This window comes from Conger conger, chromosome 13, assembly GCF_963514075.1.
Source record: "Conger conger chromosome 13, fConCon1.1, whole genome shotgun sequence".
NCBI lineage: Eukaryota > Metazoa > Chordata > Actinopteri > Anguilliformes > Congridae > Conger > Conger conger.
The window spans coordinates 39413002-39438538 of NC_083772.1; the positions used below are offsets into that span (position 1 = coordinate 39413002).

At 40.3% G+C, this 25537-nt stretch overlaps 1 protein-coding gene across 4 annotated transcripts in view; it reads right to left on the reverse strand.

Moving 5' to 3' along the window:
• The window catches only part of LOC133107905 (protein CEPU-1-like), a 298151-nt gene that overhangs the window by 6463 nt on the left and 266151 nt on the right, over positions 1–25537 (reverse strand). For 3 of the 4 annotated variants that reach the window (XM_061217196.1, XM_061217194.1, XM_061217198.1), the window contains exons 4-8: positions 12757–12882; positions 4404–4535; positions 3247–3367; positions 2663–2814; positions 1400–1435 (exon numbers count right to left, since the gene is read on the reverse strand). In XM_061217196.1, coding sequence (XP_061073180.1) covers positions 1400–1435; positions 2663–2814; positions 3247–3367; positions 4404–4535; positions 12757–12882 — 567 coding nt within the window. The remainder of the gene's footprint in view (positions 1–1399; positions 1436–2662; positions 2815–3246; positions 3368–4403; positions 4536–12756; positions 12883–25537) is intronic. The other variant, XM_061217197.1, reaches the window with a different exon arrangement.

Below are 25537 nucleotides of genomic sequence, written 5' to 3' on the forward strand. Positions count from 1 at the left end.
CAAACAAAGGCTGAGAAACAGGCCAAACTGTCAGGCATTGGCCAAACAACAGGTTTACCAAAATAAGAAGCATGGTGAGGGCCATAGCATTACAGTATGTCACTTCACAAAGTTTGTGTTTCTTTTTCTAAAGCCTGGCCAAGTGCTGGTTCATTCTCCCAAGTGCTTGTTCCCATCAAAATGCACATTGCACACCAAGGAGCTTTTAATTTGATGGTGGCAAGACAATAGCATCCCCTGGATATTATTTTCCACTGGATTTCTCCAATAACTATTTTTTTAAGGCTTCTTAACGTCACTGCAAATTGAAACCTCACAGTTTCTCACAGTCAAATCTGAAACTATTAACCTCAAGAGATTTTATGCCATGACACTTTTATTTTATGCCTTCTAGAAATAAATGCCTCATGTTTAATTTAATTTTAGATCTTTCAAGTAATTAACTCAAAAGATTAAATTCAGTGAAAGTTCCACAAACATTATGACAGGAAAGAAATAATAAAAGATAAAACACTATGGCCAGATGATGTTCTGGAGTCTGGAGTTTTTCTTTTAATCCTCTACAAAACAATTTGTCATAGTGCTTGTTTTTAACCCAAGAACAAGATTGATGAAGAAAGCTTGAGAATGGTTGCTAACATTCAGATTACAAAAACACACGCAAGAAAAATGTGGCCAGATGATGTTCCATTAGGATAACATTATGAAAAAATCTAGAAAGATTTGTCAAGGTTTCCAGTATTTACCAGACATTTTCAAAAGGAGTCACCTTTTCGATTACTGATAATAGAGTGAAGCATGATGCAGTGCATGCTTATATTGTCAATTTGGCAAGATAACTACAGGAAGTTCATATTTGCATTTGTGATTACATAATTAATATGTTTCATGAATTCTAAATTCAACTAATTTGCTATGGTCAATATAAAATTGCCGTTTTAAGGCGATTATGATTTAATTCTCAGTCCCAGACGTTGCTATCATTGGGAAATCTAATTGTAGCCTGCATTCACGCTATTTATTTGCTTAGCACACACACTGACACAGGCTGACTTTTTAACCGTTTTATCCTTTTGTGCTTGTATGAATATTTGCTGAAGCAATTACGCTGGTTAATGGTTCCCCTGCAGAGATAAGAACCTGGAACCTTTTGGTCAACCACTATTCCACACTGAGCCTTGGGAATTTTCTTGAAATTATGTGGGGACTTTCCATTTTATTTTTACAGAGCTTTTTATACCTGGAATCAATTATACAACATATTTACAATATGTTCACAGCCAATTAGATCATTTTTGACATTGGTTGCACACTGGGTCCCCGGGAAAATGGCCACACTCCCCGCGCCCACAGGTCAGACAGGAGAGTAATTAAGAGCATATGCATGCACAGTACTAACCTTGCAACAGTGTTGAGCTAGTGGGCTCGGATACTTCTGTAACAGAAGAATAAAAAGAACAGAGCAGAATGAAATTAAAATGACTAAAATAAGTGCTTCCGTACAGCATTACACATGAAAATATGATGGACTTAAGTGGGATTTAAACATCGTGTTCTGTGGTTTCTCCTTCAATTTACCACTTCATTCCCCATTCTTATATGCCACATATGGAAGCCAGGAAAAGCAAGGAGAATACAAAGTGGTCACCATCAGCCATCAGTTGTGCAGCTGCAGATTTTAATTTAAGATTAACTTTTACATTACATTACATTACATTATTGGCATTTGGCAGATGCTCTTATCCAGAGCAACATACAGTTGATTAGACTAAGCAGGAGACAATCCTCCCCTGGAGCAATGCAGGGTTAAGGGTCTTGCTCAAGGGCCCAACGGCTGTGCGGATCTTATTGTGGCTAGACCAGGATTAGAACCACCGACCTTGCGGGTCCCAGTCATTTACCTTAACCACTACAGGCCACCCCTATAACTTGTATATAATATTAACATAATCTACAAGATAATATCTCATATGTAGAACGTGTAAAGCCAGTTTCACAAACACAGATTAAGCCTAATTGTAGACTGGAGGTTCTTCAAACAATACTCAGTGTAGCCCAGGTTAAACTTAATCTCTACCTGTGAAGCTGGCCCAATAGCCAATAATGCATGAAATAAACATTTTTGGCTGAATTTGACCACATAGTAATAATTTTACCTGCCTGTCAGGGCTTCTGTCAGTTAAGTTGACCTATATAGTTATCGGTCTACGACCCCTGCATCGGAATCACACTTGGATTTTTTTTTCTTGGAAGATTAGCCAAAACTGGCTGCTAATGGTATATACAAACAGCCCCAGAGCATTCAGGGTCAGCTTGGCAAAGCAGCTTATTTCAACCTGTAGGCCAGGGATCATCAACTGTGTCCCTTGAATCCAAATCCAGCCCTGGTTTTCATTTCCCCCAGGTAATTTGTGCTACTGATTGGGCAGACTGTCTTCACACCTGCCTAAGGTAAGGGAGGGTGGAAAACCAGCCGTTCTCAGCCCATGAGGACCGTGATTGAATGATCCCTGCAGTTGGCTGGTGTCATGCTGTGTAATTTCAGAAAATGTTATTTCTTTGATCAATTATCACGTTTACCCTATTGGAAAAATCAGTTTTTAATTTTTCATTATTATTTTATTTACCGTATGATTAAAACCAAAAAACTAAATGAACTCACCATACACAATAATGGTTGTGTTTGCACTGCCAAGTCTGTTGATGGAGACACAAGTGTAGTTTCCATAGCCTTCCTCTGAGATGTTGAAAAGGGTCAGCTTTGAACTTTCTGCTGTGTTCTCAATCTCAATGCCTTCAACCTGATTGGTGATCCTGTGAAAGATACGTGATAAAGCAACAATGTGACTTCAGTTTAGCCTATTATTTTTAACTGCAATTTTACATATCACTGTAAATATCCTAAATATTAGAAAAAAGCTAAATGAAGAATTTAAGATATTTCATATCTGGTAAAAATTATACATTTTTTTTTTTTTACTTTTTACATTTGATACATTTCTAACTCAAATTTTATTCACACTGATACAAACAACCAAATTTAGTTTTACAAAAAAAAAATGACTCTATGATGGAAAATAGATTGGCCTTACCACCCGGCCAATTTCACTGATAGAAATCAAGCTTAATCCTGGACGAAATGGAGTTTTGTATGGATAATTTTACAGACCAGGGTCCTACGGATTTGAATGGAGAATATTAACATCAATCAACACAGGTGTGGTGACAGTGGAACATTCCGGTTACCTTTTGTCTTCTTTGTACCACTCGAGTTCAGCTGCAGGCTGAGAATCTGCCTCACACACGAGGACGGCTCTCTGACCCAGCACAACTCCGACGTCTTTCCCTTCTGAAAGCGTAGGCGGGTCTGCCCAAATACATCACCAGCACAGGACAAGAGTGAGTCCAAAGCCAACCAAATACACGTCTGTCCCTTCTGAAACCGTAGGCGGGTTCTAGACAACACCACCAGTACAGGACAGCCGAACGACAGTCCCAAAGCCGACCGAATGCATCGGTTCAAAATGTGAATGATGGATTACAAATATAATTTGCTTAAGAAACAAACTGACAATTCGGCCCAGTAGTGTGACGAGAAAACCAGAGTCTCTACGTCCCACTGAATTCGCCACGCGTCAAACGAGAAGCTAAATAATTAAACGTGAATCAATCGTTCCCTCAATTTACATTCAAAGTTCAGTAGAAGGAGTTGATATGGTTTAAACTGAGTTCTGAAGAGAGTTTATGTATACCATAATATAGGTAATAACTGTACAACTCTCAGTTCCTAAAGTGCTGTTAAACAAAATGAGACTAATTGGTAACAATTTACATTAAGTTGTAGCCATAGCTGCGTAGGTAGATCTGGTAACTAATCTCGTAACAAGCACTTTGGATAAAAGTGCTATATGAATGCAGTCCATTTACCAACTACCAGTTACACACATATGCCATATCTTTATGAGGCATAAGAAATAAACCTTGCCTGTTAATTTCACAATGTGTCGTCATGATATAGAATGACTTATGTCTAGCAGGAGAGCTATAACAGGGCTGGGTTTGTTTCAGATGCGGAATAAAGAGTACTGCTAACTTTTGTCTCAGTTACTCAATAAGAAATTCTTATTACCAAATTAGATACAATTTACATATATAGCTGCAACTTTATGTTAAGTGCTACCGACGATTTAACCCAGGGTATTTCCAGAATATTTAACCCTGCTGTCCGGTAGGGTATGAGCTGGTCAACCAGCATGGCCAAGTTGGTCATAAAACTGGTCTAGCTGGGTATGAGCTGGTCAACCAGCATGTCCAACCTGGTCATAAAGCTGGTCTAGCTGTTTCAAAACATAGCTTGAGGTGTTTTTTTCAGCAGGGAAGCAATGGAATGAAGGTTAGCTTACAGTTGACGATGAGTTCTGTGGTCTGTACATCTGCGGAGACCTCGTTGGACGCGTTGCACTCGTAAGTTCCTGCTTTCTGCCGAGTGATTGCCGGAATTTCCAGGTATTCGTCCTCCGAGACAGCAACCTGGGCTAGGGCGGAAAGGCAAAACGAGCAGTGCTTCAGGTGGAATTCATGGAAAGATACAAACGCTGTTTTAAACCTTCTTCCAACTTTTATTTGCATCACCTTACTTAATTTTGGCAGTTGCACTCCTGCTGAGAGCATAAGGTAGCTTTATTTAGCTTTCTATCACTTACTTTCCCCCACACAAAGTGTCAGGAGTTAACACTAAAGTGTTGACAGGTGCTGCAGACTGCAGTTAAGGAAATACTGAAAGAAGCCAACTTCATCCCAGTACCTGGACCTTTAAACTTGAAGCATGAAAAAGTAACTCTTTTTTAGATGCTTGAAAAACATGCTAAAATGTATTCAACTCATATTTGTGTACAGTTTGGACAAAGTTTATTTTTTTGCAGTAACCCTGAGGAAATCTGTCACACATACAATACTTATTTTCATACAACAACTGGCCAGTTAAAGACCTTGAAACTAACTTAACTTTAGCATAATAGAGACTGGACATAACATTTATTTGTACACTGAAATCAAAAGGCAAAAATTAAAGGCATATAGAAATGTTTTTTCTTTTGATTCTCAAATAGTGACAGATAAATATTTAGTTGCATGAAAACAATTTTTTCATTGTTCATTTAAATGTATACATTTATAGGATGACGGACAGCCCAAGTTGGGCCATTAACCCTGCATTGCTCCAGGGGAGGATTGTCCCCTGCTTAGTCTAATCAACTGTACGTCGCTCTGGATAAGTGTCTGCCAAATGCCATTAACGTAATGTCATAAATGACAAGCTGCCTGTCATCATTGGCTGTGGAATGTCCATGTGCCTGATATGAATTAACATCATGCATTTGTATTATGCTTAACATGACTTAACTTGACTGAACTTGCTCAAAAACAATGCAATATGTTGGTGAAGGAAATATGTCAATAAAAAAACACTGAACACTCAACCTGTTTTTAACAAACATTTGAGTTTCAGCTACCGCTAAATATGAGCATGCACGGGCCTGGGTGGGCTTGTGCCCCCTGCAACCCAGGATTACTGCCACTAATTAGACTTCTTAATATTGCTCCGGAAACTCACTTTAAAAAAGGGGAACTTGCATTCACTCCTTATTAACCCGGACCATGTATAATCATCGTCAAACAGAGACAAACAAACAAACAAATAAATAATTAATTAAATAAAAAAATAAAAAACAAAGCCAGCAAGAGAATGCATTGTCCATGTTGAAATATTAGCAGAAATAAAATAACATCGCACCTGTAGTTTGCCCCGCGGCAGTGTCAGCAGTGAAACTAAGGCACGGAGCAGTATTCCTCAGCCGTCTCCATGACGACAAGTCCGGTTTTGTGAAATTGAAAAGCGACTGAGCGTTCGCGCAGACGGACCGCACCTCGTCGCGAAAGCTGAACATCGCTCCCTGTCCTTTCGTAGCTGCTGCGATTGTTCTGAGTTAGACGTCACTTGCTTCCGCTGCACAGTGCACCCTGCCCTCTATCGTGTGAAGCTACTAAAACCTCCCCCATGATGCGGGACACAAATGAGTTCACAGCTTAACGGCTCGATGTGCACAGGCAACATATGAAAAATAAACAGTGTTAGCTCCCAAAGGGGACCCCCCCTAGGGGTTGACAGAAACGTGGGGAAATCTTGCTTTATTGTGGACTGTTAATACCGAGGGGGTTTACGCAGACTTCAGCGACCTATTCAGCGCTCTATCCGATGTCCTATTACCACCAATGGGTGTGAAGCCACAGCCAATTAGCAGGTGTTTTCCTGTTATTTTATTATTATTTATCTTTCACTATGCCCTATATACCACCCAACCCTCACGCAGCACAATTCGTTTAATTAACACATATTCTAATTATAAAGCGATGCATATAATTTCACGTGATTTTCAGTTAGGCCTCTGCAGAAATAAAAATAATAAATAAATCATGCGCCTGTTAATTAACGTCAATTAAGGCCCGTTAAGTGCTTTTGTGTCTCAGCCGTTTGGGTGAAAATAATGAGATAATGATAAAACTGCAGAATTACGGGGCGAACGACTTCTCATAAACAAAAGTTTCCCAGAGAAAACACTGGCTGTATGGTCCATATTCCAGGTGAATAATCACTCCGATGGTTTCAAAAAGCCATAATGTACTTAGGCCCTGTTATATGCCCGGAGCCCCCCCGAGACCTCATTAGCAGCCAAATGCCACACCACAGTCATGGCCTTTATTACTGCGGGCCCAATTAAAGTCATTTCAGCGACTGTGCGGTGATGCCACCGCGTCCACACCGCCATCTGCCACTCCAGCCCCTTCCCCGACACGACAGAGCAGCGTTTTCCTGTATCACACAGCATTTCCGCTTTAACACCCAAAACAGGAAGGCATTACGGATTCAGTCAAAATGGAGGATAGTTTTTTTTTTTGTTACACACAGATTACTGGAATAACTAGTACAGCCCTGTCCTCTGAGTCCCTCTGTTTTACTATACACGCGAGGACCTCCATCCAGCAGCTGGTTAAATACACACACCTCAGACAGGCGGTGCTGCATAGGTCTCCTTGAATTTAGATTTTCATAACTTGAAAATGAGCAATTATCATTTGGCTTGAGCGGAAGAGTATCAGCAGAGCGAAGGCCTGGGGAAGCTCTCACAACTGCTGACAGAGAGATGACCGAAGCAGTTTAAGTCAATCTTTTGTTAAAACAATAAAATGGAATAAAACGTGGTTTAACACACAGGCGTTTGCGGTTTCTGCTGCCACATCTCACGCCTGTCTCACGCATACTGTGTACTGTACCAAACCCCAGGGACGTGTCCTATGAATAAATAATGAAATAATGTAGAACATGAAAATGAGAATAAATAATGGCGTGATCTTGCGATTCAGCTCTACTCGGATCACTTACAGACGGGATACCGTCCAGTTTCGCTCCAAGCCCGGAGAGGAGAAATGGCCTCTACCACAGGGGCGAGCAATTATGGTCCTGGAGGGCCGGTGTGTGTACACGATTCCGTTTCCACCAATTACCCTGGCTAAATGAGCTAATAGGCTGTAGGCACCAACACTGGTCCGCTCGTAGATTAGGTCACAGTAAGACACTGAATAAAGGGACACAAGAGCAGTCTTCACCTGTCACTCCGGAACAGGGGCAGCCTACAGCCTAGTGGGACCCGGAAGGTTGGTGGTTCAAGCCCCGATGTAGCCATTGCACAGCTGTTGGACCCTTGAGCAAGGCCCTTAACCCCCATGTTGCTCCAGGGGGGATTATTCCTGGCTTAATCTCATCAACTGTAAATTGCGTTTGATAAAAGCATCAGCTAAATAACAAATTATCAAGAAATGTAGCTAAAATGTCAGATGACATACATTTAAGGGCGAATTGAATAATTAAGGCCGGAAGTTGTTTTAAAAACCAGAAGCAGCAACATGAGAAGAGAACAAAAACAAAACAAATCTACCTTTCATTCATTTCCACCTACACCCCTAGTTCTGCTGACAGAATTCAAATTGAAATGGTTTTGCTGTCAATCCATGAATGTAAAAGCCTCACTCAAATCTCCCTTCCTTATAAGAATTTCTTAACACCTTTGACATCACATGCAGTGCCATTACTTATTTTAGTAGCCCATTATTCTTTTTCAAACAATTCTATATCTTCCTTTTAGAAACAGCGTGGTGCCCAGAACGGCACACGGTTCTTTAAATGTGGTCTGTACCACCTCCTTTTGAAAAGTCCTGTTTGCTTTACCAACGTCTGGATATTGTCTAGATTCGAATTACTGCCAAGTGCTTCAAATTGATTTCAAAATGTAAAAAAAGAGTACTCACAGTAATAAGTTAGTGTGTTTGGAGGAAAGTTGGTTTGACATAGAGGAAGCCCATGCCTTAAAAGCAGTGATTATGTTGAACCTGTTTCTGTTCAGCAGGCTTTCCAATTCCAAAGTACCATCTGAGATATTACCCTCTGAGGTCTAGCCAGATGCTGGAGGGCAATAAAGCACTTCTCCTAATCAAACATGAATAAAACCATCGTTTCTTAACGCATTTGCTCTCCGTAAAATTATTTTATTTGTATTAAAAATGTATTATGGAGAACTGTACACCAGCGTGTTGATGCAAATATTTAATCAGCCAATGATATGGCAGCAACTAAAAGCATAAAATCATGCAGACGAGGTTCAGCTGTGACTTTGACCATGGAATGATTGTTGGTGCCAGACAGGGGGGTTGAGTATCTCAGAAACTGCTGATCTCCTGGGATTTTCATGCACAACAGTCTCCCGAGTTTGCAGAGAATGGTGATAAAAACATCCAGTGAGCAGAAGTTCTGCGGGCAAATAACGCAATGTTATTGAGAGAGGTCAGAGGAGTACAGCCAGACTGGTTGAAGCTGACAGTAAGATGACAGTAACGCAAACAACCACACATTACAACAGTGGTATGCAGAAGAGCATCACCGAACACACAATGTGTGAAACCTCTAAGTGGACAGGCTACAGCAGCAGAAGTAAAAAAGTCTAATAAACACCTAATAAAGTGCTCACTGAGTGTACAGAGAAGTATATATTGTGTGTACCACTATTGCATGTATATTTGTATATATTTGTGTAGTTAAGCTAGTTGTATAGTTTAACACTTGACACAGTGTTTTTTTTATAATATTAATTTATAATCTGCTTATAATTATATAAATATTAAATAATTTCTGTAAAGTGTGATATTATTTTAGTTTTCTTCTCATGCCAGGACCTTGGAGTAAAACGAATATTAATAAAAAGCCTTAAATTATGTGTTGTTTGTGTGTTAGAAAAGAATTTAAGAATTTCACTTCCGTTATTTAAATTTTTTGAGTCTTTTGTTGCAGTTCAGACACGCTATACAATGAAATGACTGTTTAATGGTTTGTTCATGGAGCTAAGACTGTTCTGAAAAGAAAATAACCATGGTTTGATAATGAAGGTGAAGGCAGACTAAAGTCACAAGTTAAAAACTAATAGGAGGAAAATCGGCCAAAATATTGTATGCTTACGTCTCTGAAGATCAACATGTGATTTAATAGTATCAACTGTTATGCGCTATACTGTAGGTACAACATAGGGGCAACTACTGCAACTTATATCATTATCAATTCCTGCTAGCCAAAGAGTGAGAAATTGCGACTTGAAAGACAGACGTGAACTAGCTACTGTATGCACGTTGAAAAACGGGCTTGCCAAGGAGTTTTTTACAATCTGTGAATGCACTAATGTGCATTCTTCTTCTGCTTCTTCTTATTATTATTACTGTATTATAATATTATGTGTAAGAATGTGTATGCCTGCATATAAGGAAATGAGCGGTTGGTTGCGACAGCTAATGCTGGCACAAAGATTCTCTGGTAGCTGAGCCTGTGCAGTCAATCGATCTGCACCATTATGAAAACACTGCACACACCTTTTTGGAATCAATGAGATTTGGAGCATGTCTTCCACTCCCAGGTATGGGAATCCTGTCGTTCAATACTCTTTCATAGGATATATGCTCTGGCTTCTTTCCAGAAAGGTATACATTTATATCCCTTGAATGACTTAAATACATCTCTATTTATCTTAATCTTTAAGGAAGATTAACCATGTTTATAGGAGTAGTTGTCATCATCATCATCATCGTCATCATTTGCCTAAGTGCGATTATTCTCCAGAGTGTCTTCCATAAATTCAACTTGGAATTTAAACATGAGACGTGTACCTACATTATTCCCTCAACACACTATTACTGTACAATCCTCAGCCAATAAAACATTCTCAACAGACTCGCAGCGTGTTCAATAAAACAAAATAGATGAATAAGTAAAATTAAAGACAGTATGATGTGTGTACAAATCATCCAATACACTGAGCTGCTTTACCACACACTATTGGATTGTCCATGTTCCGTACATGTTCATAATTTATTTGAAACACTAATTTTACCTGCATAAAACATGAGCTTCAATTCCTGGGAATCAAAATCCTACCTGTCCTCCATCTTAGATTTCAGTCAGGTTAACATAGATTCCTGTATTTTCTTGAAACTGAAAGGAGGCTAAAGATTGAGCTCTCACCAATTACATTACATGTTATTTCGCTGACATTTTTATCCAAAGCAACTTACAGTTGATTAGACTAAGCTGGGGACAATCCGCCCTGGAGCAGCATGTGGGGCTAGATGCCTTGGTAAAGGGCCCAACAGCTGTGCAGATCTTATTCTGGCTACACCAGGGATTGAACCACCGACCTTGCAGGTCCCAGTCATGTACCTTAACCCATTATGGACTAAGCAGCCCTATAGAAAACCCATAGAAAGGCCTAGGAATCACAATGCATTTCAACAGTGTCTTGAAAAACGGCGATATGATAAAAAAAAACATGCAAGTTGCATCCGTCTGTTAAGGGAGATGTAACGTGCAGGTCGCATCCACCCATAAGAGGTTTAACTATGCATGTCGGTTTTCCAATTAATTTTTTATGGTGTTTGTATGTTTCTTTCAGAGAACCCACAGATAATTTCAAGTGAAAAAAACATGCAGTATCTACATAAAATATTCATAAAATAATCTATTGTGTGGTAAAAAAGTAATGACTGGATCAGTGAAAACTATAAGTTAAAAGCTCTATTGTTGCAGTATAACCGTTATTGGACAACATGAATAATCTGAACTTTCACAGTAAATATCCCAATTTACAGAAATACTGATAATACTGTCAAGAAGTCAAGTCTCAACAATTTGCATAAGCTCTGTTAATTTCTCAAAATAAAGACTCGTCTGCCAATAAGCAAATAAAGACTCAACTCAACAAACTTTGTGGAAAACAAAAACATTTGGACTTAATCATGAGTCAGAGTTAAAGACAAATATTGACAGAATCCACACACCAGTCTGACAACGGTTGTTCTTGTACATCTTTAGGTCTGTCTGTCTGTCTTTTACCTGAGTATCACTGACAGAAAGATCCACCTCCAAGTCATGACCTTGTTCATTTAACACAAAGCATTTCATATTTGTACAAAGTGAAAATGTTTGAATATGACTTACAGTATTCAGTGTGATGAACAGTCAAGGTTGAAAGAAAATAACAATAGAATCAAAGGCATTTCAACAGCTTTCGCGATGGCATCTTTCAAAAGCTTACGTGATTTGCCTTGAAGATCGCGCGTTTACGCTTCAGTGTCTCGTGCACTTTGAATTGCGTACGCTTTGTCCTGCGAGATGGAGGATCTGAATTCCATTTGGAAGTGGGGGGGGTAGGGTGGGGGGCGACTGATAGAGGCTCATTACCGAAAGTGTTGAGCTCTCAGTCTCAGTGTGGCCCCTACTGAACACACGCGCAAAAACACAGGGCCCATTAAAGCGCCTCTCACTTATCTTCCCCAAACAAGGTGGCCACATCCTTGTCAAATTAACATTTCAATCCCAAGATCCTTGTAACAATCAAACGGCGAGTCGAAAAGGCCTGCGAACAGAGACGGGCCGGGGCCCAGAAAAACACCATTTCAAAAAAACTGCCTTCCTATTGTTAGCTCCGCGCCAGGCAAGCGAAGCATGCATAAACAGACACGGGGACTAAAAACAACACAAAGGGAGGGAGGAGAAAAGAGGGATGAATTCAGGGACGGAAAACTGGCAGCTTCCCGTTTCGGTTTCGCGAGCAGAAACCACATGCTCGGGCAGATATGACAAGAGCAGGCAGACACGGCGATCTCTGGGAGCATTAATAACCCACAATGCTCACACGCATGGCAGTCCACTCATTTACATTGAAATAACGAGCTTGTAATTTATTGCGTATTGCGTCTCTGAAAAATAAATCACGGCTGTTTGTGTTTGTGTAACGTCTCTTATCGCCTTTTGAGGATGTCACAGCTTAAGATCACGGATCTTTCGGGATGGGGGGTGGGGGGGGATGGGGTACTTTGCCTTTCTGTTGGGGAGGGGTGCGGGTAAAAAGAGGATTTGAATCCTATATTAATAATTACATTTTGATTTTAGCATTTAGCAAATTTAGCATTTTTATGTAATTATAGTCCTACAATATAGACTATACAATTATGCACTAAAGTAACTTTACAAGTTTTTTATTTTTTATTATTTTACAAGTTATTTACCAGTAATATAACCCAGAATATGTACTTATATTCATATGTAACCAATGCAGAGGAAGGGGAAAAATAGAAATATAAAATATATACTTGTCTCTCGCTTACCGGCTGGTGACAGAAATCTCCAAGTTATTGTGGGTTCTGGCTTTCCACTTGCCGAACACAAGAGGGTGGCATTCGAACCTTCATTCACAGTTATGTTCTTTGCCAATTTAACGATTTTTGGTGGCACTAAAAAAAAAACAAGAACACAAAAGGCACATAGATTAGTTCCAAAGCATCACTCATATATACCAAATACTGTCTTTCCATGTACTTCCATAGCCTGTTAGGGAAAGCCAAAGTTGAATAGGCTCCAAGCAGATATGACTTTCAAATTTTGTCAAATTATTTTTGTATAAAACTTTGCACATGTAATTAGTGCCCTATAAACAACATCTTTATGACGCTAACTCATTTAAAAAAAAAATGTCAGTTAGAACCTTCTGTTTACAATCTTTAGACAACAGCGAAAAACAATATTCAGATGAATCCGAGACTTCAGACATGTTATTTACAAGATTAAAGAGAATTCTTAACTAATATTTATGTACTTATTACATTATGAATCAAGGACACTTCAAAACATTTTACTTTTTAAACTTTAAATTGAATGAGATAAAAACCAACTGATAGATTTACATCATGAGAATGCCTGTCATAAAACGGTTCAGTCCCATCACGTGCCTTACCATATGATACTGGCTACATTGATTCATCTACACCATGTCCATTGTTTTTTATTGTCCCCCCGTTTAAGATTACCCAGATGTATTCACACACAGTTGCCTATACATACATGTACTTTTATCACAAACTCATATCCAAAATGGCTAACACAGGTACAGTGCATTCCCTAAGTATTTCGAGAGTGACACATTCTTGTTGTTGTTTTTGTTGTTGTCATCTCTACTCCAGCAAACAAACAGTTGAAATGAAACGATCGCTATATAGAGTGAGTATAGAACAAAAACGACAAAAAATGCGCTACTGTCCAAATACTTACAAGCTGCACTGTATATATTTTTTTACATGCGCTCCATTTCTACAGCGGGATATTTAAAGAAGCAGTTGAGGCTAAGTACCGCGCTCTCGGTACAATGGCAGCGTTCCGGTTGGCAACCAAGCCCTTGGCTGTGAATTGAACCTGCAACCTCTGCTTTACAAGCCTCAGATCCCTACACATCATACCGCACTGCCGCTGATGAAATTCCATCAGCCGGGATATAAAACCATCATCGGCCAGCCCTAAAGGGACGGGAGGGCTGTGTGTGTAGCATTTATACGTTCAGGGTTGGGAAATCGCTATATTTTCTGATCTGCTTTTGGGGGAACGAGCGGCTGTTGAGCTTTATTCACAGTTCGCTGAAAATATAATGTTCACTGATCGTCAAACTTAAAAAAATAAAAAAAAGGATACTTCTATGGAATTGCAAATCAGATTTGAGGGCATATGTTGATTGGAATCGAGCTCTCTGTAAATGTATATGTGAAGCTTGCGGTGAGGCCTGAGATGACTTCATTAAACTTGTCCAAGTGCGACTGCTGAGTGCCATCTCCACAGAGAGATAAGAGCAAAGGACCCTTTGCATGTTCCTGCGCATTAACATTTCATAAAAAAAAGAGGAAAATGAGAGAGAGAGAGAGAGAGAGAGAGAGAGAGAGAGAGAGAGAGAGAGACCTGCTGTGTACACAAAAGATCTCTCAATTATTTCTTTCATGCTTTTTTGTAAGCACGATTTCACTTTGAGGGGTTAAACCCCAATGAACTGTCTCAAAGGCTGCCCAAAGTTTCGTTTTAGGGTTTCAGCTCATTCCTTTTTTCGGTTCTGGTCATAGTATGTATTTATCATGTATTAAATATCTGAGATATACTCACTGAGCACTTGGATCATATTTCTTCCCAATTAGGTCTGAAAAACAGCTGAACCTCTTGACCATGTCTGCATGCTTTTATGCATTTAGTTGCTGCCACATGGTTGGCTGATTAAATATTTGCATTAGCAAGCTGGTCTACCAAATAAAGTGCTCACTGAGTGTATATGTTTATTTATTCATTTATATTGTTAATATTTTATTAAGTGAAGGCGTATTCTCACCAGACTTTACAGTTACTTCACAGCGTTTGTTTCATTTTCTGCTACAGTATGTCGGGGAATTGCTTTTCTACACACATTTCTAAATCTGGGATTCTTTTTCTCTCAAAATTGATAAGATTATATTTAGTTTTTTTTCTTACTTGCCACATTTGATAAAGGCCAGCTTTAAAAAAAATAATAACATGACAAATTGCACTTGCGAGCAGTGGGAACATGTGTAGACCAACGAGAAACACAATGTGCATTTTTAAGACAGCACTGTTTACCCTTCCAGGCAGCCACAGCTCCAGAAAGAGAAGAGAGGGGGTGGAGAAGACACTTCCCGTTCCCCCCAAAAATTCGAGCATAACACCTCTAATGAAAAAGTCTTTCTTTCTGCACGTCAGCTACAATGGCAACGGATATCTCTTCCGGCTGTTTCTCTTTGGCTGAGGTTTTCATTTTCGCAGCGATAGCCATGAGAACTGTTACGCGGAACCTCAAAAAAACTGCCACTGCGATCAGCGGGCAACAAGAGTTACCCGCCACCAGCTGCCGAAAATCTCCGTCTCTTCCTCTGTCAACAGAAATGACTTTCCTGCGTGCCCTGAAGACGGATTACGAGGGATGTTAAGAGCTTTCATTCTCACGGTGAAAGTGCTAAATCGATTGTGCAATAAAAATGCTCTCTTCAAGCTGTGACTTTTCTCTATACAGTTTCAGTGCATTCACAATCTCCGGTCTTCACTTGCAGGTTTAATTTGTTTATACTGTATTACTACCCTTTGGCGGATACTCTATTTACAGTAATGTTATTCAGAATACCAAAGAATACCTTTTGTCACATGTTTTCTCAATTTGCATTCAACATTAGAGTGAAAAAAGGTTTATTTGTATAGGCTTACTTCACCCCCAGAGAGGGCATTCAGTATTTCCAGGTGTTCAACAATGATTTTGTCCATGGCAGCCTTCAAGTCGAATGAAAATCTGGATGCCGAAGTACTGTAGATGAACCACAGATCCATACACATGTCAAGTCACAACACTCACTTGTTATTATTTTGAACTTTTATTGAATTTGTGTTTCGCCAAGGATATGCAAAAGCTATGGAAAAAATAGGATGCATTGGCCTAAGCCAAGAAATGCCCCCCACTAATCCTAAACCCATTCCTACTGCTTCATCCCCCAGTGTGCACTTACGATGACCAGTCTTTATTATTGTAGCTACATGATGCAATATGTTGGTGCTCAAATGTGTGTTGCACTGTGTCATGACCGTTATTTTAGCACTGCGGTTATTGTGTGCATTGTCAACATGTTTGATGTTTAATGTGTGCTGGAACTAAGCTGTAACATGCTGTACTTAAAGCAAATTCCTCCAGCCTGGCTCTGTGGTCATTAAACTATCTGAATCTGAATCGATCTCCCAATTCTGAAAATGTTTTTATATGTTCTTTTTTTCTCCAGCCAGTCAACTTGGCCTGTGTTTCTCCCCCCTCCTCCCTTTGATACTCTCATCTCAGCAGGCTTCTCAGCTTGACCACAAAACCTCTCAAGCTGGAAGGTAAACCATCATCTAAAGCACAACTTCGACACAACCTTTCCCTCACCCCGGATAGCACCGCAATGTGGTGCCAACTATTAGCCTGCAAGGAATCTGAGGAATGGTGCTGGATATAAACTGGCCCTCTCTAAGAATGTTGTGGAAGTGTGTCGGGTGTGCAAATTACTCCTGTGCAACAGTAGTCCTCACTCCTGGTCCCGGCAACCAATTCAGACCCAAAGAAACCAGGTGAGGTGAGTTAACTGTGTGACTAACTGCTTTACTTGATCAATGAAGTGGCGAGTAACAATGAAAAACAGCCTGCAGCTTTCCAGAACCAGGAGTGAGAACCACCGATCCAGGGAATTCACCCCTTCCTCGCCTACTCAGACTAGTGTAGTGGTTTCCCATCTAAACTTCTGCAACGCTCACCTTGTTGCCCTCCCTGTCACCATCATCAAACCTCTGTAGCTCCAGAACTCTGCTCACCTGATCTCCAGGACAACCTCTCCAGACTCAATGTGTCTCCCCTTTCTCATTTCCCTGCCCTGCCTACCGATCTTGGCTCACATCACATCAAAATCCTAGCAATAGCCTATAGCCTGCTGAGCAGCTAAACTGTGATATCCTCAAAAGTTCCTGTACCTCCACCTACCCTTGGGCACCTCTCCCCAACATCCCGCATGCGTGAACTTCCAGGGCATGTCCCATCTGTTCCGGCCCCCCGGTGGGGCCTAATGATGTTTTTCCCTTTGCAAGCCACACCGGATTTTGTAATATCATATATAATTATAAATCTTGTCCCGACTGCGGAGCTTCTCCACCCTAGATCCCCAGTGGTGGAACGATCTCCCCATCCCCATAAGAACTGCTCACTTGCTGAACATTTTCCACCGCAGTCTGAAGACTCATCTCTTCACACTCATATCTTCATCTCCTCTGCAGGAGTCCTCTAATTTATTGTCACTTGTTTTTCACATGTCTGTCTTTAGCCCCTTGAGTTTTATACCTTGTGTTTTATACCTTAATCTAGGACTTGAATTTGTATTTCTCTGCAGTTCCTCAAGTTGTAGTTGTCTTGGTATGGTAGTTACAGACTTGGCCTATCTACCTTGTGTACTCCACATATGTTAATGGCTTTACAACCAAACATATATGAATTGTACTGTATCTGTCCGGTTGCTTGTTGTATGACCTTGACATCTTGTACTTTTGGATAAAAGCTATTGTAATATATTATATATTTTTTTTATTAATAATATTATTGATACAAATAACTTTATATGCTGACATAATTTAAGTATGGTGTGTCTTTTACAGACATTCCGAGATATAAGAATGACCTTTGTAATATACACTCACCGAGCACTTTATTAGGAACATTTTTACTTTATTACACCTACTTATTCATGTTATTATCTAATTAGCAAATTGTGTAGCAGCAGTGCAATGCATACAATCATGTAGATACAGGTCACAAACTTCAGTCAATGTTCACATCAACCATCAGAATGTGGAAAAAATGTGATCTAAGTGACTTTGACCAGGGAATGATTGTTGGTGGCAGTTTGAATATCTCATCTACTGGGATTATCATGCAGACTAGTCTCTAGAGAATGGTGCAAAAAACAAAAACAAAAAAATCCATTGTGCAGAAGTTCTGCAGTGCCTTGTTAATGCGAGACGTCAGAGGAGAAGGGCCAGACTGGTCAAAGCTGACAGGGAGGTGACAGTAATGCAAATAAGCACACATAACAACAGTGGTATGCAGAAGAGCATCTCTGAACACACAATGCATCACAACTCTAAGTGGATAGGCTACAGCAGTAGAAGTCTAAAAAGTAAGTCTAATAAATAACTAATAAAGTGCTCACTGAGTGTATGTGAGGATTTATTTATTTGAAAACATTTTTTGGAATTGTTTGGTAGAGGTGAGGGTATCTATAAACATTCAGTCTCTCAGTCCTGCTATGATTTAAGAACTATTCACAGCATCTTGCATAGCTTTCAGCAAATCAATACTGTAACTGATGAATACACTGCAGAGATAAGCAGAGTTGTTGTTTAATAGAGAATCCCCACATCTTGGGAATATGGTGTAATTCAAGTGCTTATTTAACATCAGGAAATTCAAAACAGCTTCATCAACAGCAGTTCATGCACTGTGACTTAAAATTGTAAACAGACAGTTGAGCTGACAACAAGCAAGAGCAACAGTGTGGATGTGATCCAATAGTATGGATGAGTCATATGTGTTAAAATGAACAATTTCAGAAATTTGTCTTGGACTTCCTGCTTCCTTCCTGAAAACCGCACCCTTGCCACAGACTTTCCATGTGGACAGACTCACAATTTCTGTAACATTCCAGAAATCTTGTAGAAATCTTTCCCCAAAATAACCAAAAGACTACACAATTACAAATTAAATGCATATTTCTGATGTGACCTATGTCATTTTTATTTGGAAAAGTAGGTATGACAAGTCCAGCATGGCAGCTGTAGGTAACTTGAGAACAGACCGTGTAGTTGAAATGCATACATTGAGATTGTGAATGCAATCCATTATTATTATTATTATTATTATTATTATTAGTATTATTATTATTATTAGTAGTAGTAGTAGAAGTAGTAATCTTTCTCTCACTGGATTCATGGTATGAAATTACAATACTTGCTATTCATTACAATTACAGAAGCCAAATCACATGCCATTTGTTACAGAATTCACATTGAGTCCATTAGCCTCAGCCCCTCTTGGACCAATGCAAATGCAAAAAAAACGAGCAGCTTATCACTGCCATAGGGTGACAGGAGTCTGGCCCAAAGAGGCTTCACCATGAAGCTTCACACGGTCTGAAGCTGCTGTGCTTCATATGAGGAGGCCAATCGGCAGAAGGGGTAGGCTTCAGGGAGACAGGGTTACTGGCTACCTGTCAGATTGTCCGGTCTCTGTCTCTCTTTAGCTGCTCTGGACTCACTCACTGAACGATTCTGATGAAATCCTACTCTCTCTCAGTCTGTGTGTGTGTGTGTGTCTATTAGCTATGTAGATATAATTCCTGGTTGCCTTTTCAAAGCAAATCTGCATATCATCCGTCTGTTGAGCGCAGGTGCCAGAGTCAACAGTAGCGTCTGTCTCTCAGCAGACCTCTCTCCCAGCCAACCAATATCAACCCACAGATCAGTACCACAGGCTGCGCTCACAGGGCAGATTATGTGACCGGACGCATCACATCCTCAAAGCAACACCGCCACCACCAGATCCAAAACGAGTATTTCACTGCAGCGGTTCTGACCGAGACGGAGAAAAAGCAAACCCTGTTTGTTTGGGGGGGGGGGGGGGTTTTCCAAAGGATTTCTATGATAGAGTCCCAGAGGGTGGTGACAATTTCCCTCCCAGGTGCACAGCATTGGCCAGAGAGGGAAGGCTTCCATTGCCAGGGAATTCCCCGACTCTTAACTCCATGGAGAGCATTGAGTTAACTCATATGGTCAACCAGGGATCTGCAACCTGCCTGGGACAGATGCACAGTCCACCATCACAGTAAGTGATTGGCTGAAATGGTGGCTTTCAAGGTGAAAGGCAGCACTGACTGGCGGTCCAAATACCTGTGGTCATCATCCTGAATTGATGAATTTCAGTCAAGGGAGAAGCCTGCAATTTTGATTAAAACACATCTAGCAAAAACAGCACAAAACGCTACACCAGCACAGTGACTTATGGTCAATGTAGGCCTCGCCACACTCCGTCTGCAGGAGGTAGCCATGGTGTACTGTGGAAGCAGTTTATCGCGATGTTTACCACAGAAAAAGATTTTTGGCAAATCTGATGGGGACTAAAGAAATAAATATTGCAAAGAAAAATATAGACTTTTGAAAGTAAAACTTAAGACTTCTGACTTGGAACAAAAATATTTCTTGGAACAAAAAGATATCTTTTTTTTCTATGCCTGTGCAAACAATCGTTTTAGTTTTGTTTGACGCAATATTTTGACACAATGTTTTGTTTGATATTTTTGACACATCTGATTCTATAGCATAGTAGCGATAAGTGCCATAGCCATGCCATCAACCCATGACACAGTACTATATCGCTTTTCTCAGTGTGAATCAAAGGTATGTTAGGAGAAAAAAGAGTGAAGCCCTTGTAGAAAGGAACTGTGAAGCATGGACGTGGAAGTGGAAGGAAGAATGGATTCCACCAAATACCAAGAAATTCTAGAGGCTAGACATTGAAGCTGAAGAGAGGTTGGGTATTCCAGCAAGACAATGATACCATACCTCAAAATCAACTATGAGGTACCTCCAGGAAAGACAGATGAAGGTTTTGGAATGGCCACCACAGTCCCCAGACTTAAATATTATTGAAAATCTGTGGACAGATCTCAAACATGCTGTACATGCAAGGAGGCCGAAGAATATTTCTGAGCTAGAGGTGTTCTGCCACGAACAATGGGTAAAAATTCCAAAAGTGAGAATTGAAAGACTCTTAGCTGGCTACAGGAAGCATTTACAAGCTGTTATAGCTGCCCAAGGAGGAGTTACAAAGTACTAACTGACAGGGCTCCCAAACTTGTCCGGACCTTTTTTCTTTTTTCTTATTTACTATTATAACTGGACAAAATTTAAATAAAAGTAATCTTGCTTTAAAATTGGAAAAAATGTGTAATGTTTAACGTAGTACCGTTTAGAGGTCAGGTTTTCTTATGTTCACTGAGCTATTAATTGTAAAAGGCTTTTTGACCAGGGGTGCCCACATTTTTGCACACTACTGCAAATGAACACAGAAAAATGGACTATAAGGAAATTGAATTTTGATAAAGTTAAACCATCTGACTCAGTTCCCATGAGTGTTGAGGCCCAGGTGCAATCAAAAGTTTGTAAACTGCTTCAGAGAAACAAATAAGAAAACCCAAACCTCCCCAGTTTACACAACAGCAGTTTACCTCTGAAAATTGATCTTACTATGTTATTACCAGCTGTATTAATATGGGGCTTACACTAAAATATACAAGATGTAGTATTTAGCCACCTGTTACTTTTTAGTTATTCGTTAAACCCAAAACAGACAGCAGATGCTTTGAGGTTTCCAATGGCTGGTGTCCAGATGGGTTTGGATTTGACAGCAGTGTAGAACTTTCCTAAAATTCCACTCGGTAAGCAAGTGCAAGCAAGAAGTTCAGAGAATACAACATGAATGCGCAAATAACCAATAACAAAAAAAATATGAACATATACAAACAGTTGACACAGATGAGCAGTTGTTTATTTAGTAATTAGATGAGATTTTGAAGGAGCCCAAATAATTATTTAATTGACAAACCGCGTTAGTTCTTAATTCCACATTTTGTGCATTTCCCTCATGCAGTTTCTCTGTAGGGGAGACTGGGGCACAACAAGCATTTTTCTTTTAGGTTTTTCATTCATTCATTCATTATCCTAACTCGCTTATCCTGAACAGGGTCGCAGGGGGCTGGAGCCTATCCCAGCATACATTGGGCGAAAGGCAGGACAGGTCGCCAGTCCATCGCAGGGCACACACTCACACACTCACACACTCACACACTCACACACTCACACACTCATACCTACGGGCAATTTAGACTCTCCAATCAGCCTAACCTGCATGTCTTTGGACTGTAGGAGGAACTCTGCACAGAGAGGGGATTCGAACCCAGGACCTCCTTGCTGTGAGGCGGCAGTGCTACCCACTGCACCAACCGTGCCGCCCTTTTAGGTTTTTTTCTTATTTAAAAAAATACACAGTGAGGTCTGTAAAAACTCAGACAGACTATATAATGTTACAATCTGCCCCATGCTGTGCTAGCTGTAGTCCTGCCGGGCAGAAAACAGGGCCCTAAACCGTATGCACATAGTTACTTTGGTGTAAATAAACTTTAGAATAATACACTTTAGTGAAAAACATTAAATTTCATGGTGCTAAACAAAGTTATGTTCATAACTTTAGATGAAATACTCAAATCATCCCACCACTCACACAAGAAGTGCGTTGCTGTAAGACGCAAGTAACCACATCATTACTGCTCAGGTGCAAGTACGACATAAAGTTCCCATGTGTTTATGCCCCACATTAGTTTGTGCCCCGGTCTCCCACACTGGCCATTATGTAACAATGCACAAGGTGCAGTACACACATTAATGAAGTTCTGTCTTCAATAACAAGTTCTTCCTGTTGAGTCATACCCAGACACAAAGAACACTTCCTACAGATGCATACCAATGTACTCACCCTGGCACTGCCAATGACATCACACTGAAACCCCCAGGGAGCCATGGTAACACACCCTCTCCTGAATAACCACTCCTGACCTTGAAACACTGAGGTTCTATCTGTGTTCTGAGTGGGTTTGAGATACTGAGCTTCAAAGATACCAAAGTGAACGGGCTCCAAACAACAAGATTTAAAATTGAAATGATACAGATTGTAAATGTAGCATTTTTTCATACTTTTAAACAGTACTTTTGTGTAAAACTTCACACATATATTTAGTGCCCTATATTTATGACACACGCTCATTTTTGTCAAAAATGTCAGTTAGACCCTTATTATTCTAAGGTATCGCACTGACTTGTTGACTGTTGTGCGAATATTATCTGGAATTGTTTTGTGGTTATATGGGCAAAACATTCTCTTCAGGAGAATATCAGCGAATCATTGCACAGTCAACGTTCTCCTGTCAGGAACGTGTCGAGTTCCACAGCACACTGCACCCATCTGCCTCCGAAGCAAATGAAACAGAGATTAGTTATTCCCGCCGACTAACACATCAAAAGTTTGAAAACATCAGCGCGAGGCAAACCGAATTAAGCTGTTAACCTGAATTTCAGCAGATTGTTTTCAGCCTTGCGTGTGGATTTTGGCAGCACAAAGGATTTCTGTGTCAACAGGCCGCAATATTGAATTTTAATCATTAGCGCTGTACGCTACCTCTCACAGGAAATGGCATTTTCATACCAACCGAATTTGGGTTTGTTCATCCAGCGATAATTGAAAATGAGGTCATTCTTTTCATTTTTACAGCAATCTGCTTATACTGCAGCAGACTCCTCTAAAAACTAAAACTACTCTCTTGTTCACTCTCTATCTCTCATACTGTACCTGTATATATAGGCCATGGGGGCCTATGTATAAAAAGGAATGTGATTCCTACACAGATCACCTGATATAGGTTTAAATCTCCTCAAATGTGAGCTGTCAGTCAGCACTTTAATCTCATATTCATTGTCTAATTTCAAATCCAATGTGCAGGAGCACAGAACCAAAACAACAGAAAATGTGTCACTGCCCCAGAGACAATTTTGCATTGAACTGGAATGGATGGAAACCATCAGCCTACCCTTAAAACAGCCGATTCATTAAACATCTCTTCATAAATTACAGGACATATAAGTCTGTATACAAATTTACCAACATTGGTATACATAGATATACACATTCCCAAATTATTAAAGATGAGATTCGACTGGACGTTGATGCAGTTGCCAAAATGAACACCTGTATGATGATGCATCAGGTGTCAAAACCAATGGTGAAGCTGTCAGCCGGCTGCTGAATAGCTATTTCCCAGCAAATTCAGCAACAAACTTGGCAAATGCAAATTGGCATGACATTGTGTTTAATAATCCTGTCAGAGTTCAGTCTGTCTGTGTGTGACAGGTGGCGAATGTACGCCTGAATTGCGAAACGCAGCACCCACAATGCATTGTGCGAGTGCGGTAATTCTCAACCGGAGGTGAGCAGGTACCGGCTGCAGTATAGCACAGCCGGGGATCGCATTTAGGCTGGTATTCAAGCGGGATTTGTCTGTGAAACCTGCTCTTTGTTGTTTGCACAAGGGAAGGATGAGTGTTAATTGCATCCATGCATTAGTGCAGTGATGCCCACTCCCAGAAAGAGCCGGTGTGGGTGCAGGCTTTTGTTCAAACAAAGCAGTTTCACACCTGATTACATGACATTACATTACATTACATTACATGTCATTTGCCTGACGCTTTTATCCAAAGCGACTTACAGTTGATTAGACTAAGCAGGAGAGAGTCCTCCCCTGGAGCAATGCAGGGTTAAGGGCCTTGCTCAAGGGCCCAGTGGCTGTGCGGATCTTATTGTGGCTACACCGGGAATCGAACCACCGACCTTGCGGGTCCCAGTCATTTACCTTAACCGCTACGCTACAGGCTGCCCCAGTCATGTACCTTAACCACTACGCCTTAAACAAAAAGCGCATCACAGCATGTCAACCCTCACAACATCAAATGCCTTCATTTCATTGGTTATGGAAGAGCCTTATTCCAGCATTTTATTAGTTATTGGTGGATAGGTGATCACCTTGTTTTGCCTTTCCCCATGCTTGTTAGTGGTGATGTGCCACTCGCTAAAACGACTAGCTTGACACAGTTCACTGTAGTGACTGTTTAGGCACCGGCACCATTTTAGGGGTGACATTAGCTCAGGCAGTAAGAGCAGTCGTCTGGCAGTCGGAGGGTTGCCAGTTCGAGCCCACCCAGAGCAAGTCACCTAACCCCCAATTGCTCCTGACGAGCTGGTTGGTACCTTGCATGGCAGCCAATCGGCGTTGGTGTGACTGTGTGTATGAATGGGTGAATGAGAATTGTACAGCGCTTTGGATAAAGGCACTATATTCACCATTTTAACAGTATTGCTTTAGCATCAGTGGCAAAATATAAATTACGCCCATACATGATCTCAATATCTTCCCTGGTGTGGAACAAGAGACATGTGATGGAATGGCTTTGTTATTCACCACTGGGATCTGATTGCATCACATAACAGACTGCTATGCTTACAATGCAAATAAAAATAACCATACAAATGAGTACACAGTAATGTGTCACGAGAAATAAAAACAACAACAAAAATACTTTAACTTAAGCAGCGATTAAAAGTCCAGGTTTCATAGATACAGATCAAACCTAGTCCTAAATTCACTTTTGAATGGAGATTCAAATCAGTACATACTCATTGTATTCTAAGGACTAAGCGTAATCGCTGCCTGTGAAACCAGACCGTAATCTCTTATATTAATTAAGATATTTTCATTTACATTTAAAAGCCATGTGCAGATATTCTCAGCAAACAAGAAGCAGTTCGACTTCTGTTAATTTCATCTGACAACTCCACATGGGGTAGGCACCCTCTTAAAACAGAATTAAATTAAGTTCTCAGATGAGATTACTCCAAGATTA